The sequence below is a fragment of the Mesoplodon densirostris genome, chromosome 3 (assembly GCF_025265405.1).
Source record: "Mesoplodon densirostris isolate mMesDen1 chromosome 3, mMesDen1 primary haplotype, whole genome shotgun sequence".
In the NCBI taxonomy this organism is placed as follows: Eukaryota; Metazoa; Chordata; class Mammalia; order Artiodactyla; family Ziphiidae; genus Mesoplodon; species Mesoplodon densirostris.
In genome coordinates, this window is record NC_082663.1 from 141,582,370 (window position 1) to 141,600,461 (window position 18,092).

Consider the following 18,092-nt stretch of genomic DNA (forward strand, 5'->3'; position numbering starts at 1 on the left):
CCCAGGTTCGATCCCTGGTCACGGAACTAGATCCCACACGCCGCAACTAAGAGTTTGTGTGCTGCAACTAAAGGTCCCACACGCGGCAATGGAGATCCCGTGTGCTGCAATTAAGACCCAGCGCAGCCTAATTAATTAATTAATATTTTAAAAGAAGAAAAAAATGAACCTCAACCCCAACCTCACACCACATACAAAAATTAACTCAAAGTGGCTCATAGATCTCAATGCAAAAGTTAAAGCCATAGAACGTTTAAAAGAAAACCTAGAAAATCTCTACATGCTGGGCTCTGCAAATAGTGACAAAAAGCACATGGAATGGAAGAAAAAAAAATGACAAATTGGACTGCATCAAATTTTAAATGTCTGCTCTTTGAAAGACATCATTAAGAAAATGAAAAGTGAGCCACAGAGTGGGAACTATATTCACAATATACCTATACGACAAAGGACTTGTCCCCAGAATATATGAAAAATGGGCACAGAACAAGGCTGCTGTGGGTAAACAGTGGACTAACGCCATTGCCAGCACACAATCAGTGCTCAGGAATGTCAGCGGTGGTGACTCTCACACCCGGGCCAGGAAGTCACCCCAGCCGGCCCACAGTCCCGCTGGCCAACCTTCAGGCCAGCTTCCCAGCCTGAAGTCAAGGAGACTGAGGAAAGAGGGGGGTATCCTGCCTGAGATGCAGGTCTCCCAAGCCTGGCCAACCCATGGTCCCCGCCCCAGCACCTTCCATGGAGCCCCCTTCCTGTCTGAGGACGAGGTAGAAACTTCAGGGGGCTGAATGGTGGAGAGGAGAAGCAGGTCCAAGCCACCCCGATTTGTGCCCTGAGAATAATCCAGGTGGCCCAGCAACAGCCTGGAGCAGGCAGGGCAAAGATCTAGTTTCCAGGCCTGATGGCCACCTTCTGCTGGGTGGCTGTGGCCAGTTGCTTCTACTCCTGGACTGTAAGGGATGGGGGCAGGCCGAACACTTGTGTGGTCTATCTCGGAGACAGCAGCAGCGAGAGGAACTCAGGTTAATAAAGGCCCAAACACTGGCTCTGGCTGTCCTGGTTGTGACGGTGGGCAACATTTTGGGAAGAAGCTCCGACAGCCCTGGGTTGTAGGGAAAAGGAGATGGGATGGAGCTCCTGGAGTCAAACCCAACCCCTCCCCATAGCCCCCAAGGCCCTGCAGGGTCCAGCTCTGCTGACCACCCACCTTTATCAACTTTGGACAGACGCTGCTCCAAGGTCTTCACACTGGCTATGTTGCTGCCCAGACATGGGGCTGTCCCCTTGCTGCACAGCCAGACCCCTGTGGTCATGGAGGGCTCAGCACAGTCCCCAGTTAGGTCCCATCAAGGTCCCCAATTTCAGATGAGGCAACAGAGTCAAGAGAGGTGGGGTAAGGAGCATAGCTAGCTGTGAACCCCCACAGAGCCTGACCAGGGACCCTGAGCATAACGCCCCGCTATTCCAGGTCTCAGTTTCCCCGTTGGTAAAGACGGTCTGCTGTGACCTGAGAGCAGACAACCCCCACTCTAGTCCTGGCTCGGCCATATCCACGGTCCTGTGTGACCCTGGATAAGGCACAGGCTGTCTCTGGCTCAGCCCCAAGCGATGGTAAAAGAAGGCTCCAGAGCCAGCAAGGTGCGGGGTGGGAGGCTTTATTTCACTGTGTGTGTGTTGGGGGGTGGGGTGGGGGGTACCTGGACAGAGGGCAGCAGGCGGGGCAGGAGGAGTTGGCGCTTGGACAGGGAATGGGTGGGGGAAGGGCTGCCCCCAGGCCTGTTGGGAAGGAGAAACTGAGGCTGGTCCCTGTTGGGACCTAACCCAGGAAGTGGGGTTAGGGGTGGGAATTGGGTCTGGAGGAATGAGGGCCCCCTTGCTCCGGGCTGGACGTGGGACCCGGGCCCTGCCTCACTTTCCTCCTATAGGGCTCAGTCCCTCCTGCTTGCTGGGCCACGTGACCCCCAAACCTCACTGCCCCCGCCCCAGAGGAGGGGGCCAGGCCAGTTAGGGCAGTGGACAGGGAGCCTGGGGGAGTTAGGGAGCGCAGGGTGGGGTCCACAGTGAGTGGAGGGGATGGCGGCCACCTAGGCGGTCAGTTCCTGGCAGCGATGACCACAGAGAGCGCCACGCCCCCCAGGGCGACAGCAGTTGCCCCAAACAGCCACTTCCATGGGATGGACTGTGGATAAAGCAGAGGGAAGAGGAGGCTAGACAGCAGTCAAGACGGATGTCTTGCACTTCAGCTAGCAACAGGCCCCAAACAGGCCTCCCAGGAAACCACTGCCTTACAATGCCTTGCCTGCCTCTTGGAAAACTCCTACTCATGCATCAAAACTCAAGCCAAATGTCCCCTCCTCTGGTACACCTCCCCTTCCCCTCTGGAGGAGCCCCACCTTGAGCCCTCCAGATTGTGTTTTATCTTCTGCTTTAGTCCTGGTCACACAGCACTGGGGCTTCTCTGTGTCCCCAGCATAGTCCACAACACCCCAGTTCATGAAGACATCAACGTTTGCAAAATGAAGAAACGCCCTCTGCATGGCGTACCCTGCCCATAGCCCATGCCCCTACTCTGGGAGCCTCCTTGTGCCCGCCGGCCCCAGCTCACCCAGGCACCCTTGCCAGGACACTTGGCAGGCAGCCGGCTGGGGTTGCCTAGCATCTTCCGGTACAGGGCGGTCTCAGTGCTCCGCTGGGCCGCGTGCTTCTTCACCAGCTTTGAGAGCTCTGCATGGATCGTCTGTGAGAGGGGGGTGTCTGTGAGAGCAGGTGGCAGCAGAAGCCAACGATCACTGCTAGCAGTCTGCCTTTCTGGGGCCCTGGGGCCCTTCGGGGCTGGAACCACTGGGACATGGGAATTCTGTCAGCTATTCTCTGGGCATCAGCGAAGTGAGGGCTGCTATCTCCATCCTCCTAGGAAGCCAGAAGATGGAGTGGAGAAAGGGCGGCCAGGAGAGAGGAAGGTTCTGGGAAGAAAGCTGAAGACACTGGCATTGGCCAGGCTGGCTAGTGCCCTTGGCCTCTGGGACCCCTGTTGGGGGTGAGTCCAGACTGCCTATGCAAGGGTCAATAAGGGTCTCAGTAGGTGGGCTGGGGCCCTTCAGCTACCTACCCCCTGCCACTTCCCAGGTAGAAACACCATAGGGAAAGCCACAGCAAGAAGGCTAAGGGGCAGACCACAGGAAAAACTTCCCAGACAGGCCGGCACAGCAAATCTCAGGGTGCCCCCGTTCTGCTCACCTTGTTGGAAGGTTCCAGCTTCAGCGCTGCTCTCAAGATGGGGATGGCCTCACTGTACTCGCCTTGCTGGGCCAACACCTGTGGGAGGAAGTGGGGAGTATATCATTCTGGACCCACGCTGGGCCATGTTCTCCTTCAAGAGACCCAGCCCTGCCAGGCTCCTGGCCACCTGACTAGTCCCAAATGTATCTCTAGCAAGTGCCCCGGGGGTCCAGTCACCCCTACACTGCTCCCCTGAGCCCTCAGACTACATGAGCAGACCAGCAGGCTTGGTGTCACTCCCCTAACCTGCTCCTTCTCCTGGGTGTCTGGCTCATCCTGCGCAGGAGACCCAGGTGCTGGTCTCTCCTCCTCCTTCACCACCTCGGCTGGCTCGAGAAGCCAAATGGATGCTGCCAAAGCTCTGGCCACATCGAATGATTCAGAGCCAGGCATGTGACTCAAGCCAGCCAATGAGATCCAGCCTGAACTCTGATGGTACCACTGAGAGGCCAGTTGCTAAGTGCAAGGGATGGAAGCCTGGAGCTTTTGGCAGAGCACGAGGGAGCATCTTGGTCACCCTGAGAGAGGAGCCTGCCTGAGAGAGAAACACGGCAGACAGACACAGCATCTGCACAACATTTCTAAACACCTGGATCCAGCCGTGCCTGAAGCCAATTACCCCTGACTTGGCAGTTCCACAAGTCGTTAATTCCTTTGGCTGAATCTATTTGAGTGGTCTTCCATCACCTTCAACCAGCAGACCCAAACACGTATAAGGCTACATGAGCAGACAGTCTCACTCCCCACAAGAAGATTCTAAACCCTTGAAAAACAGGGACAGCATCTTTTCTCTCCTCTCTGTTTCTATGCAGAACTCTACACACAAAAAGTACTTAAAAAATGCTGGCTGGCCTGCTCAGGCCTCTCATTAACACACTAGGGGACCCTGCATTTGCTTGCACCTCAGTTTCCTTGGTTTACTGCTAAAAAACGCTGAAAGCACCCCCTATCCCAACAGAGTGAAGATGAACAGAGATGGGGACAAAAGCAATTAAAGTCAAGTCCATTCAGGCCAAATTCACTCCTACATTCCACCAGCACTTACTCAGCACCTACTGTATGCCTGGCTCTGTTTGAAGGGCTAGAGATTTAGCAGTGAATGAGACATACAAAACCCCCACCTTCTGGTAAAGGAGATGGACAAGAGGCATGACACCTGGCCATGCTGACAGTGACACGGGAAACATGAAGGCAGGGCAGAGGATCAGGGTAGGTGTTATAGGGAGGACTTCCTGAGGAGGTGACATCAGAGCAAAGACTTGAAGGAGGTGAGAGAAGGACCCATGGGTGTATTTGGGGTATGAATATCTCAAGCAGAGAACATAGCCTGTGCAAAGGCACGGGGGTAGGAGCAGACCTGGCCCAGGCAGCAAGTAGTGGAGAAGCTGAGCAGGATGCAAAAAAGCAAGAGTATACTGGAAGATGATGGCAGGAGGAAGACCAGATAGCTCAGAGCCTTAAAGGCTGAAATAAGAACCCGGCTTTTACTCTGAGGGAGATGGGAGTCACAAAGGGTTATATGCAAGGAACAGTTACCAATGGGCCAAAGGGCAGTGTCGGGGAGTAGAGGGAACCTAAGACCCAGGGTTCAAATCTGACCTCAGTCAGGGGACTTCCCTAGTGGTCCAGTGGTTAAGACTCCACGCTTCCAATGCAGGGGGAACGGGTTTGATCCCTGGTTGGGGAACTAAGATCCCACATGCCGTGTGGTGCAGCCCACAAAAAAAAAAAGAAAGAAAGAAAATCTGGCCTCAGTCAATGAATTGCTATGACCCAGGCCACACCCCTGCACCTGTCTGGGCCTCAGTTTCCCCATTTATACCCCAGGGAGCTTGGCTGACTGATACCTATGCCTTTCTCAAATCTAGGGTTTGGGACCAGCGTCACTGCTCTGAGGTCAGGGAGCCAGCCTGCCCGCCTGCTGCCTGTGAGCTGCAGCTCACCTTGCCCTTGCGGAAGAGTGCCTTGATGTTGTCGGGCTGGTGCTCGAGCACAAGGCTGCAGGAGCGCAGCGCTGCACGATAGTGGTCCAGCTTCAGCTGTGAGGCTGCCAGGTTGTTCAGACACTTCACCTTCAGCTGCAGGAGCTGCTCCTCCTCCTCGAATGTCATGTCCACTGTGGGGGGACAGCACTCAACTACAGCCACTGTCACCACGCCGCCAGCCGCCCACAACCATCTGCAGAGGGATGATGTGACCCAGGCCAAGGCCCACCCCCGTGCACCTGGTGCTGGAGGAGACTTGGGGGGAAGGGTCTCTGAGTGTCCCAGTCACAAGAGATGGGGAGTTTCCAAGATCCCAGTGCTGGGGCCTCTACCACCTACTCCCTGGGGGACCTCAGGCCTCTCTGGCCTGTTTCCCCATCTCTAACACGGGCCAATACCAGTGCCGTCCTCAGGGCATTCCCAAGGAGTCAACAAAACGGAGCCTAAGTGAACGAGGGCCTGATCATGGATTGACAGTATCTGCAGTCACCCACGTTCCAACATCTACCTGAACTCCGCAACAGTCCACTGACCTGGGATATAAGTCTAGAAATATCTAAAGACTAGGCATAGCTAAACATCTATCCATATTCTAGAATTTTCTATAACATTTTGAATCTGGGGCCCTCTGTGGCTTGAAGTTTCTAGCACTAGTGGGGATGGCTTTGCAGGGGAGGTGCTGGGATTCGACCTGGCAGTCACCTTTGGCACTAGAAGTGATGGCCTTGATGGCGAGGTCGTAGGAGTTGGCGGCCAGCACGAAGTCGGCCCGCTGGTAGTGAGCATTGCCACACTCCCGCTTCCGGTTGGCCAGGGCCACGCGTTCCTGCCCCGTGAGCATCTCCAGGTCAGGCCCATCCACGGCAGTCTTCAGGGTCACCTCCAGGCACAGGGCCGCGTGTGGGGGGATGTATGGGCTCCTGCTGGGGGATGGGGTGGGGACAGCACTCAGACCCAGCGGCCACCATGACTGAACCCCAGACACGCTAGGTTCAGTGGGTGCAGGCGGGAAAGGGCTGTCACCCCCTCCTCAGTAAAACACAAGGGAAGTTAACTCTTGCTACTCGAGCTCCGTGACTTGGTGCGGGAGTTCCCCTCCCGGAGCCTGTTTCCTTTTCTATAAACCGTACACTTAGATGGGGTGAGATGCGGGAGCAACCCATCCCACCCACTTCCTCACCCCCACAGGGACCCCTGCAGGCAGCAGGTACTCACCTGCCCTGGGGGCCGTAGCAGTACTTGGAATCAGCAGTGACCATAGCCGTCTCTCCCACGTCCATGAGCGGGACGCTGAGATCCAGGGCCTGGGGTCGGGGAGGGGAGCGGCATGAGTTGAGTGGGTCCAGGTGCAGCACAGCAGTGCCCACCCACCCGGCCGCCGCCGCCACCACCACCACCACCACCTCCCCTGCATCTCACCCCAGCCCCTCCCCACCCAGAACTGCCCAGGCCCTGCACCGTTCCCACCTGGATGACATCACAGTCACCCAGGGTGAACACCAGCTCCGGCTCCTCCTGTACCCGTGTGCCATTCTCCAGCGAAGTCTGCAGCTGCACGGTGACCACCTGGCCCTTGGCCGGGCGGCTTGAGCCTGGTGGGCCTGGAACCAGCATCTTCTTCCTCAACAGCCCATTCCCTGCCATGGAGCAGGGACAAGCAGCCTGTCACTGAGCAGCTCAGATGGGCTGCCCCCTGGGCACTTCCCCCTCCCCAGCTCTGCCTATCCTGGGGGTGGCACAGCACCAGGGCACAAGATGAGTTTTCAGTGGCCACTCTGCCACTTACTGGGCAGGTGACCCCATGCCTCTGGGCCTCGGTGTCCCCAGCTTGGACGCTGGGCATGAAAGGATTGATTTGGGGACTGACGATACTGGCTCCAAGGATGGGCTCAGTGAACGCTGGCTGGTCTGTTATCTTAAGAAAACCAAGGTAGTTCCCCGGTGGCCTAATGGTTAGCATTCTGGGCTTTCACTACTGTGACCCGGGTTCAATCCATGGTCAGGTAACTGAGATCCCGCAAGCCATGCGGTGTGGCCAAAAGAAGAAAAAAAAAAAAGAAAGTCAAGGCTCAGTGAGGGCAAAGGGCTGAGAAAAGCCATCCTGCCTACCACAATCAGGGAAGCAGGGATACCCAGTAATGAGACTCTGGAGGTACCCTCTCCTCCCTCCTCCGGTTCCAATCTCAGCCCTGTGACATGTGGACCTCAATTTACCCAGCCATGAAATGGGGTGGTCAGGGGGTATCCTGGTGACACCTAGTGAGTAGTTTGCTTGGTTAGCAGAGTACCTGTGATGCCAGGACTGTGTCCCGACCAAAGCACCACATCACAGAAGGACCTATAAGCAAAGGTAGCCCCCAACGCCCCCCTCCAGCTGCCGAAGAGACCCCTCCATACCCCAAACGATCTTAGGAATGGCCAAATGGCCACAGCCAACACCTACTGAGTACCAGGCATGAGGCCCCATGTTCTCATGAATCCACTTAAGGAGCCCCCACAATGATGACACCCACTGTCATGCCATGACAACTGCTGGGGCAATAGAGGGCTTACACCTATGGGGCACGTCAGACTGACATCATCTGCAGTCACCCATGTTCCAACAAGTACCTGTATTCCGTAATATTCCACTGGTCTGGAAAATACTACCATGAATCTGAGTAGACACTAGTCTAAAGGTTAGGGGCAGAGAGATCTATTCATACTATGGAATATTCTAGTGTTCCAAATTTCTGCAGTGCTCCCCAACTTATACATGCCCCCGCATCCAGTTTGAGAACCAGTGATCTAGAGGATGTCGAGAGACCCCTGTGTCTTGAGGTTTCTGGGCACTAACAGTGGATATGCTGGTAGGACCTCAACCAGGCACTGCCTCTCACCCAGGTAAACCAAGGGATGTAGAATCACATCCCCTCTCAAGGCCTCAGTTTCCTTGTCTAGAAGCCTGAATTCTGACTTCAGAAAGCAGCTGGCTTGAATATAAACAAACAGAGCCATCCTCATGCTCAGGCAGGGAGCAGTGCAGCTCTTAATATCATTAGAGAAGAGCTTCCCAAACTTTAATACAGCCACGGAGGCTGTGCAACCTTGGACAAGTGCCTTCACCTCTCTGAGCCTGTTTCCCTATCTGTAAAACGGGGATATGGCAGGAATTACATCGTGGGGTTGTTGTGAGGATACAATAAGATGATGCACAGGCCTGGCACAGAACCAGTGCTCAGTAAATATCACCTGGTGTTATTTTTAGGCGCAGTAAAGTTTATATCTGTAGTGGAGGTGAAATCAGTACCAATTCGATTTTACCAGTGCCAGTATTATTTGATACTACTGTATCATTAGCACTAATGATGGCAGTAATAATGTTTTACTATTATTTGTGTGGCCATTAGCATTATTTAGTGTATTAGATATCAGAACTAGTAGCGCTGTGTTTATCTTCTAGAGTTGTTGTGATGGGGTACATGGGGGTGGCACATGTGTGGGTTCTCCTAGTTTCTTTCTTGCAGGACTCTTCTGAACAATTAGCACACTAATGAATACTATGAACCAGACACAGGGATGAACAAAATGGGATGTTCCACAGATCTATTTGACCTCAGGACACATTGTTCTGGGGACAGGCACTTGCCAGACAAATGCCAAGAAAAGTGGGGGTTGGGAGCTGCCAGCGCCTGCTGTGCTGGCTGTGTGGCTCTGGGCAAGTGATTCAGCCTCTCTGAGCCCTGTCAGCAGCTCTGCGAAAGCAAGTCATGGGGTGGGGAGGCAAGAAAAGGGCATAAACATGAAGTGTCTCAAACAACTGCCTGTGGCTGGCGATCAACGTGGTTACCACATGTTTTACTTCCAACCTCCTTCACAACAGAGATGGGGAAATGAGGCTCAGGGGAAGAGAGGGCCTAGGCCAAGGTCACTCCTGAACCTGAGCTGTCCAGGCGCTGTCGGTCAACCCGAGCCACCCCTGCTCCTTACCCAGGATGTCCAGCCACTCGTCCAGGGCCGGGGCGGGCTCCGGCTCCGGCTCCATGGCAGCCAGGAACTCTCGGGCCAGGGCCCCGGGCTGTTCGGCCTCCTCCTGTGAGGGCTGCCCTACATCCTCAAGTGGCGGCAGCTCACTCAGATCCTCCTCCTCCTCCTCCTCCTCCTCCTCCTCCTCGCCCTCTGCGTCTTCCACCCCGTCCAGCACTTCGAAGTCCTCAAGTGGTGGGACCCCAGCAGGTGGCGGGGCAGTGGGCTCAGGGTCCGCAGCAGAGGGCTCAGCACAGGATGCCATGCTGCTGGGGGGATGGGAATTGGCCCTGGTGAGGAGAATGGATGGGGGTAAGAATCCCACCAAGCCCCTCAAATCTCCTCTGCCTCCATTCTCCACACCGCCAATCACTTGCTGTGTGACTCAGGGGCTCCAGGCCTTAGTTTCCTCATCTACAGGGTGGGTAGAGTAACAACCCTGGTTTGTCCAAAGGACTTAACAACCCACTCATCAAGCCCTGGCATCAGGTTCAAACAGTGTTAGCTATTATTAATTATTATTTAATCTTTATAAACACCCCGGGGAAGTAGGGAACATCCCCCTGCAGAAAAGGAAATTGAGGCCCAGAGTGGCGAAGCCATTTGCCCAAGGTCACAGAGCAAGCCAACCACGGGAGGCAGGATTTGAACCTAGGGCTTTATCTGCTTAAATGTCCAGAGCTGGTGCTGGGATTTTTTTTCAGGGGGACAACCCCTGAGATCTTGGGGAGACTTTTTTTAGAGCCCAAGGGAAAAATAACTGAATCTTTACCAGGGCTCCCCACCTCCAGTTGTCCCTTCTCCTAAGGGGAGCCACCCAGAAACCCCAAGGCTTTCCTTCCATACACTGAACCTAATACCACCGCCCCCAACACCAGGGACTGTGACCCAAGTCATTCCTTGGAAGCCTTTTCTCCTCTCCTCAGGCCTTCTTACCACCTTCTCAAAGTAGCCTCCTTTGAGGAGGAGTGGTCGAGACCCCCACGGCTTCTTCCTTGGACCATCAAGAACTGTCCGCCTCCCCCAGGCCCCAAGCTCTGGCGGTGGTAGAGCCGTCATTCTAACCCACAGCATCCCCTCCCTAACCTTCACCTGCCTGCTCCTTCCGGGCTCGGGTCCCATTTTCTGAGACCCTCCCAGCCCCCACCCTCACCATCTCCTGCGCTCGCATAAATAGCCCTCCCCCCACCCCAAGCACCGACCCCAGCCCGGGCCAGCTTCCCCCACAGCTGGCCTGTCGCCCCCAAACACCTTGATATCCCCAGACGCCTCCCCCATCCCATAATACCTCACGCTCTCCAGACGCCCCCTGCACCGGCCTGGCCTACCGTCGACCTCCCACCCAAGTTCCCAACGCCCTACGCCTGTTTGACGCCACCAGTCTGGGGCTCCCGACCCCCTGCAACCCTCGGGCGCCCCCGGCCCTGCACGTCTCTGCCGGCAGCGCCTCCACCCGCTGCCCTTGACCTTCCGTGGCCCCCACCACCAGCTGCCCTCACCAGGCCGCGCCCTCTCCGGCACTCAGACCCTCCGCGCCCCCCGGCTCGCTTCCCCCGCGGCCCTTCACTCCGCCTAGCAGCCGCAGCCCCCGCCGCGCCGGTCCCCGGCTAGCCCAGGTCCGGGCAGCGATCCGGGCCGGCGCTACCCCGCCGGCGCCCCGGGACACGTGCCTCCGGCTCCGGGACCCCGGCCTGGGGTCCTGCGCCCCCCTCCCCGCCCCCAGCCGCGGCCGCCGCGCCTCGGGAACCAGGCTCTGGCGCCCAGCACCGCCCTCGCCGCGCCCATTGGACGCCGCCTCAGAGACTGCAGCGTCCATTGGTGTGCGAGCACATCCGTCTCAGACACAGGCACCGCCCCCTTCCTGCTTGTATCCGTGGGGCGTTCTTAAAGGGGCAGAGGCTGTCGCGCCAACCCCGGACGGAGGCGGGGGCGGAGGTGGGGGCGGGGGGCTGTAGATCCGAGTCAGTTCTCGGGTCAGCGCCGCGCAGCTTGGCCAGACTTACAACCCCTGTCTGAGCTTCATTCTGCTCATCTGTGAAATGGCGATAAACACCTCTATGCGCGCACTCTCACCTTGGGGGCTGTTGGGAGGACAACACTAAATGGTATTTCCTTAAGGAGCTCAGGCTTGCAGGTCAGGGCAGCCAGACTGCTGGATAACCCACTCTGAACCGTTAGTTACTTCTGTAGACCCGAAGCCCCGAGGGGGAGCGACGTGCCCAAGAGCACACAGAACCTCCGCCCCCCCCACACCGCCCCCGCACCTGGTCTGTCTAATCCCGGGAGGGTGGCCTGGTGCATACAGGAGGAACTCAATAATGGCTAGGTTAACTGCTGAGTGAGCAGGGCCACTGGGAGGAGTCCCTCCTCCCTGCACCTTCTGCTAGAGTATGATAAGGTGCCCACAGCCCCAGGAGAAGGTGGCAGCATTGATTAGAAGAGTTTTTATGGCTCTTGTTTTGAAAGAAGGGGCACTTACTCCTCTTCACTATATTTTATTTTCTTCCCAGCAATTACCCCCTTCCAGAATGATCTTGTTCACTCTTTTGCTTCCCCCCTTGCCCCCACTTTGCTCCAGCCTGGAAAGAATTTTGTCTGTTTTGTCCTCACCACCTCCTTGAATGATGCCTAAGGGCCTATGGGAGTTCAATAGATGAATGAATAATTGAATGAATTAATGAATAAATGAGCAGGACACTGGCTTTTGGAGGTAGCTAACACTGGAGAAGGTAACTGGCTTTTGGCGGTAACTTGTCAGATAGGTGCTCTGAGGTCACCTCCTACTGGAAGCCATCCCTGACCTCCCCATGGCAAGGCCAGGTGTCCTGATTGGCTGCAGTCTTGGTAAAATCAACCTCCACTTCATAACTGATTCACTTGTGTCTGTGCCATCAGTTGACTTTTGCTTCACTCAGTAGACTGGAAGACCCCCAAAATCTGAGAAGGGTACATTGTTTCTTATTGTTTTAGTCCTGAGGCCTACATACTGCATGGCACAAAACAGAGGGAGGTATTCAGGGAAATCATTGTGGAATGAAGGAAGGAAGGCGAGGAGGAAGGAAGGGTGGCCAGTCAGAAGAGGTGGTGGTGGGACCTTCCTGGTGGTGCAGTGGTTAAGAATCCACCTGCCGGGCCTCCCTGGTGGCGCAGTGGTTAAGAGTCCGCCTGCCGATGCAGGGGATACGGGTTCGTGCCCCGGTCTGGGAGGATCCCATATGCCGCGGAGCGGCTGGGCCCGTGAGCCATGGCCGCTGGGCCTGCGCATCCGGAGCCTGTGCTCCGCAACGGGAGAGGCCACAACAGTGAGAGGCCCACATACCGCAAAAAAAGAAAAAAAAAAAAAAAGAATCCACCTGCCATTTTTCACAGAACTAGAACAAAAAATTTCAAAATGTGTTTGGAAAAACAAAAGACCCCGAATAGCCAAAGCAATCTTGAGAACGAAAAACGGAGCTGGAGGAATCAGGCTCCCTGACTTCAGACTATACTACAAAGCTACAGTAATCAAGACAGTGTGGTACTGGCACAAAAACAGAAAGATAGATCAATGGAACAGGATAGAAAGCCCAGAGATAAACCCACGCACATATGGTCAACTTATCTTTGATAAAGGAGGCAGGAATGTACAGTGGAGAAAGGACAGCCTCTTCAATAAGTGGTGCTGGGAAAACTGGACAGGGACATGTAAAAGTATGAGATTAGATCATTCCCTAACACCATACACAAAAATAAGCTCAAAATGGATTAAAGACCTAAATGTAAGGCCAGAAACTATCAAACTCTTAGAGGAAAACATAGGCAGAACACTCTACGACATAAATCACAGCAAGATCCTTTTGGACCCACCTCCTAGAGAAATGGAAATAAAAACAAAGATAAACAAATGGGACCTAATGAAACTTCAAAGCTTTTGCACAGCAAAGGAAACCATAAACAAGACCAAAAGACAGCACTCAGAATGGGAGAAAATATTTGCAAATGAAGCAACTGACAAAGGATTAATCTCCAAATTTTATAAGCAGCTCATGCAGCTCAATATTAAAAAAACAAACAACCCAATCCAAAAATGGGCAGAAGACTTAAATAGACATTTCTCCAAAGAAGATATACAGACTGCCAACAAACACATGAAAGAATGTTCAACATCATTAATCATTAGAGAAATGCAAATCAAAACTACAATGAGATATCATCTCACACCAGTCAGAATGGCCATCATCAAAAAATCTAGAAACAATAAATGCTGGAGAAGGTGTGGAGAAAAGGGAACACTCTTGCACTGCTGGTGGGAATGTGAATTGGTACAGCCACTATGGAGAACAGTATGGAGGTTCCTTAAAAAACTACAAATAGAACTACCATATGACCCAGCAATCCCACCACTAGGCATATACCCTGAGAAAACCAACATTCAAAAAGAGACATGTACCAAAATGTTCATAGCAGCTCTATTCACAATAGCCCAGAGCTGGAAACAACCTAAGTGTCCATCATCGGATGAATGGATAAAGAAGATGTGGCACATATATACAATGGAATATTACTCAGCCATAAAAAGAAATGAAACTGAGCTATTTGTAATGAGGTGGATAGACCTAGAGTCTGTCATACAGAGTGAAGTAAGTCAGAAAGAGAAAGACAAATACCGTATGCTAACACATATATATGGAATTTAAGGAAAAAAATGTCATGAAGAACCTAAGGGTAAAGCAGAAATAAAGACACAGACCTACTTGAGAATGCACTTGAGGATATGGGGAGGGGGAAGGGTAAGCTGTGACAAAGCGAGAGAGAGGCATGGACATATATACAGTACCAAACGTAAGGTAGATAGATAGTGGGAAGCAGCCGCATAGCACAGGGAGATCAGCTCGGTGCTTTGTGACCGCCTGGAGGGGTGGGATAGGGAGGATGGGAGGGAGGGAGATGCAAGAGGGAAGGGATGTGGGAACAGATGTATATGTATGACTGATTCACTTTGTTATAAAGCAGAAACTAATAATAATAATAAAAAAGAAAATGCAGAGAGGAATTCTAAAGTACTTGGAATGTTCTGTTCTTAACTGGGGTGCTGAATACATAAGTATTCACTTGTAATTATTCTTAAACTGTTCTTGTGTATTTTATATGTTCTTTTTCTATAAAACAAATTTATTCTCATTAAAAAAAAAAAAAGAATCCACCTGCCAATGCAGGGAACACAGGTTCGATCCCTGGTCTGGGAAGATCACACCTGCCGCGGAGCAACTAAGCCCATGTGCCACAAATACTGAGCCTACGCTCTAGAGCCCGTGAGCCACAACTACTGACCCCGCGTGCTGCAACTACTGAAGCCTGTGCGCCTAGAGCCCATGTTCCGCAACAAGAGAAGCCACAGCAGTCAGAAGCCAATGCACCACAACGAAGAGTAGCCCCCGCTCGCTGCAACTAGAGAAAGCCCACATACAGCAATGAAGACCCAATGCAGCCAAAAATCAATCAATCAGTAAATAAAATTTAAAAAAAAGAATCCGCCTGCCACTGCAGGGAACACGGGTTCGAGCCCTGGTCTGGGAAGATCCCACATGCCACAGAGCAACTAAGCCCGTGCACCACAACTACTAAGCCTGCACTCTACAGCTCGCGAGCCACAACTACTGAGCCCATATGCCACAACTACTGAAGCCCGCACACCTAGAGCCCGTGCTCTGCAACAAGAGAAACCACCGCAATCAGAAGCCCGTGCCCTGCAACAAAGAGTAGCCCCTGCTTGCCACAACTAGAGAAAGCCCGCACGCAGCAGCAAAGACCCAACACAGCCAAGAAAATAAATAAATAAAATTTAAACAAAATAAAAAAGGAAAATATTTGGGACCAGCCAAGTCCCTTTTGGCTTCAATGTGCAGCCCCCACCCCTTCCAGGAACCTCGTAAATGTTCCCTGGCCTCCAACAGAGCCCAAGAGACCCCTTGAAAAGCTTGGTTTCTCCAGTCTGGGCCTCTTCTGCTACAGCTTGGCAAAGCCATGCAGACAGAGCCACGGTTCTACTTTTCCCAGCAGCCGCCACCCAGGCTCTTCTCAGCACTGGCTGCTGTCTGGCTCATGGAGCTCCATAATTCTTAAAAGATCAAATCCACACTACGTGCTTTCCCACCATCCTGTCTTTGCTCCTGTGATCCCCTCAGTCCTGAGTGATTGTCAGCACCTGCAAAACTCCTAATCCTACTTCAAAACTCCATCCAGATGTACCTGCTTCCTGGCCTTCAGAAGTCCTTATAACCCCACTCTGCAGGTTCCTCCAACCTTGAGTCTCTCCTCCCTCTAACCCACATTGTTCCCTTCAGGGCTGGGATTGTCTGTCAGGCTCTCCTTCATCCTCCAAGGTTAGGCAGGGACTGAGTATTTTCTGGATTCTCAGAATATGGGCCAAACCCAGAAGGGGTGACTAGAGGGTTTACTGAACAATTTTTAAAACTGTTGGTTGAACTATAAGAATGTATAAGATTCCTGATCATCATTAACTTTTCAGTGAATGAATGCAGGAGAGCGTGAGAGTAATAATAGAGTTTACCCTCAATTTACCAAGGGCTTACAATGGGCCAAACTCTGTTGTAAGGCAGCGGTCCCCAACCCTTTTGGCACCAGGGACTGGTTTCGTGGAAGACAATTTTTCCACGGATGTGGGTGGGGTGGGGCAATGGTTCAGGCCGTAATGCCAGCAATGATTCAGGTGCTAATGCGAGAGATGGGGAGTGATGGGCAGCGGCAGATGAAGCTCTGCTTAGTCGCCCGCCGCTCACCTCCTGCTGTGCAGCCCGGTTCCTAATAGGCCGAGAACAAGTACTGGTCCACGGCCTGGGGTTGGGACCCCTCTTGTAAGGAATTAACCTGCATGATTTCTTAAGGTTAAGCCATTTGCTCAAGGCCACCCAGCTAGGATGTGACAGCTGGAATTAGAACTCAGATATGCCAATTCCAGGGCTCTCAAAGAGTCTTCCATGTGCCCAAGGGTATGTGTGTATCTCTCAAGCTCTTAGCAACCTTAAGAGGCAGATGCTAGGTTCACCCAGACTCACAGTTAACAAACTGAGACACAGAAAAATCAGACATATAATATATAACATACATTTCATAAGACCTCAGAAACTAATGATAACTGCTAACACTTATCAAGCAATTACTATTTGCCCCATTTTGTTCATGCATTTAACTTGGGTTATCTCACTTAATGCATCCTCATCTCAGTATGAACTCATGGTTTTCAGTAGAGACACAAGGGAACAGATATAGAACTAAAAATAGATGTGTATATGCATGGGTTAGTAGACATACTTGTATTTCGTAGCTCTGACTGCTGAGAGGGTCTCTAAGCAATAATACCTGGGTAGCAGTGAGCACACCCAGCACCCAGATCTTGGTCTCTAAATACCATTCTCCAAGAAGCAGAACCAGGCTCCTTGGAGAAATGGCTGATTCCAGGGATATTCCAAAGCAAGCACAGAACATCTTGTGGTGCCAAAAGTAAGGACGTACTCACAGAAACATGGAGACATATTAAAAGGACATAGGAGCTAAATTAAAGGGGCAGTAAAATAAATAATATAGAAATTAAGGGCTTCCCTGGTGGCGCAGTGGTTGAGAATCTGCCTGCCGATGCAGGGGATACGGGTTCGAGCCCTGGTCCGGGAAGGTCCCACATGCCGCAGAGCAACTAGGCCCGTGAGCCACAACTACTGAGCCTGCGCGTCTGGAGCCTGTGCTCCGCAACAAGAGAAGCCACCGCAATGAGAAGCCCGCGCACCACAACGAGGAGTGGCCCCCGCTCACCGTAACTAGAGAAAGCCCACATGCAGCAACAAAGGCCCAATGCAGCCAAAAATAAATAAGTAAATAAATTTATAAAAAAAAAAAAAAAAAAGAAATTAATTATAAGCCACAGAATAAAATAAATACTCATGACTCCATAGTGATATAAATACTTGAATACATAATTGAGAAGAATGGACAGCTCTTGTTTACAACAGAATTCCAATTAATAATTAAATTAAAAATCACCATTATGCAAACACATAGTAAGTAATCATTATTGCTGCCAAGAGCCATGAATGGATGCTAAAACTAAAGGGTGAAAAATATGTAAACAACAACAACAACAAAAAACCAAGACCAAAACACCAAGGGTATTTACATGGTCTCTTAAGTATCCCCCCATGGGATACTTATTAATTGCAAAGGAATTAATAGTTGAGAAGCTGGTAGACACTGCCTTAAGCAAGTAATCAAAGTTAAGTCACCAACAATGAGACATATCAACATCCCAGTGCCTCCTGATACGATGCATTGAGAAGGAAACAACATCACTTCTGTGGGGTTCTTTCCCAAACTGCTCGACTTCAGTCTAATCATGAGGAAATATTGAACAAACCCATAATGTTAGGTATTCTACAAAACCAGTACTCTTCAAAAGTCTTAAGGTCATGAAAGATTAAGGAAGACAGGAATTGTCACAGAGTGGAAGAGACCAAGGAGACATGACTAAATGCAATGCAGGATCCTGGCCCAGAAAAAGATTACCAAAAACGGAGCAGGGGTTTTTAAACCCGAGTGAGTCTGATTCCCAGCCTGGAAAGCAGAACATTTGGGTCTGGATCCACCACAGGCCACTCGAGGATTATATGACCCTGTGGGAATGCCTGCCGCTCTCGGACCTCAGTCTTACCATCTATAAAAGTGGTTGTCTCATCATCCCTCCCCATTCCCCTCCCCCCTTCCGGGCTGCCGTGGAGCTCGTGCTTTGGAAACTACGCAGGCGCGAGAGGGACTGCTTGATTGGCTATTTGTTGT

General features: G+C 52.3%; 1 protein-coding gene across 9 annotated transcripts; it reads right to left on the minus strand.

The window, feature by feature from the left end:
* Positions 1 to 1,639: 1,639 nt before the first annotated feature.
* Positions 1,640 to 17,987, minus strand: FKBP8 (FKBP prolyl isomerase 8). Of its 9 annotated transcripts, none has more exons than XM_060093893.1 (9): positions 17,968 to 17,987; positions 9,234 to 9,535; positions 6,732 to 6,901; positions 6,480 to 6,568; positions 5,967 to 6,187; positions 5,223 to 5,395; positions 3,238 to 3,315; positions 2,606 to 2,737; positions 1,640 to 2,179 (listed from the first exon to the last, which is right to left on the minus strand). In XM_060093893.1, the coding sequence occupies exons 2-9, from the start codon at positions 9,532 to 9,534 to the stop codon at positions 2,093 to 2,095; spliced, it is 1,251 nt and encodes a 416-aa protein (XP_059949876.1). In that variant the 5' UTR covers position 9,535; positions 17,968 to 17,987; the 3' UTR covers positions 1,640 to 2,092. The 9 variants fall into 9 exon arrangements, with proteins under 9 accessions (XP_059949876.1, XP_059949880.1, XP_059949874.1 ...); XM_060093897.1 differs by lacking the exon at positions 17,968 to 17,987 and adding an exon at positions 10,940 to 11,035 and having other exon boundaries at positions 9,234 to 9,559; XM_060093891.1 differs by lacking the exon at positions 17,968 to 17,987 and adding an exon at positions 10,940 to 11,015.
* Between the last annotated feature and the right edge of the window lie 105 nt (positions 17,988 to 18,092).

Excerpts from the sequence above, each read along its gene's own strand:
- FKBP8 (XM_060093893.1), bottom strand. The coding sequence starts at position 9,534 with ATGGCATCCTGTGCTGAGCCCTCTGCTGCGGACCCTGAGCCCACTGCC. Across the intron at positions 2,738-3,237 it reads AGCTGGAACCTTCCAACAAG|ACGATCCATGCAGAGCTCTC; the intron begins GTGAGCAGAACG and ends CCCCTCTCACAG. Across the intron at positions 2,180-2,605 it reads GTCCTGGCAAGGGTGCCTGG|TCCATCCCATGGAAGTGGCT; the intron begins GTGAGCTGGGGC and ends CTTTATCCACAG.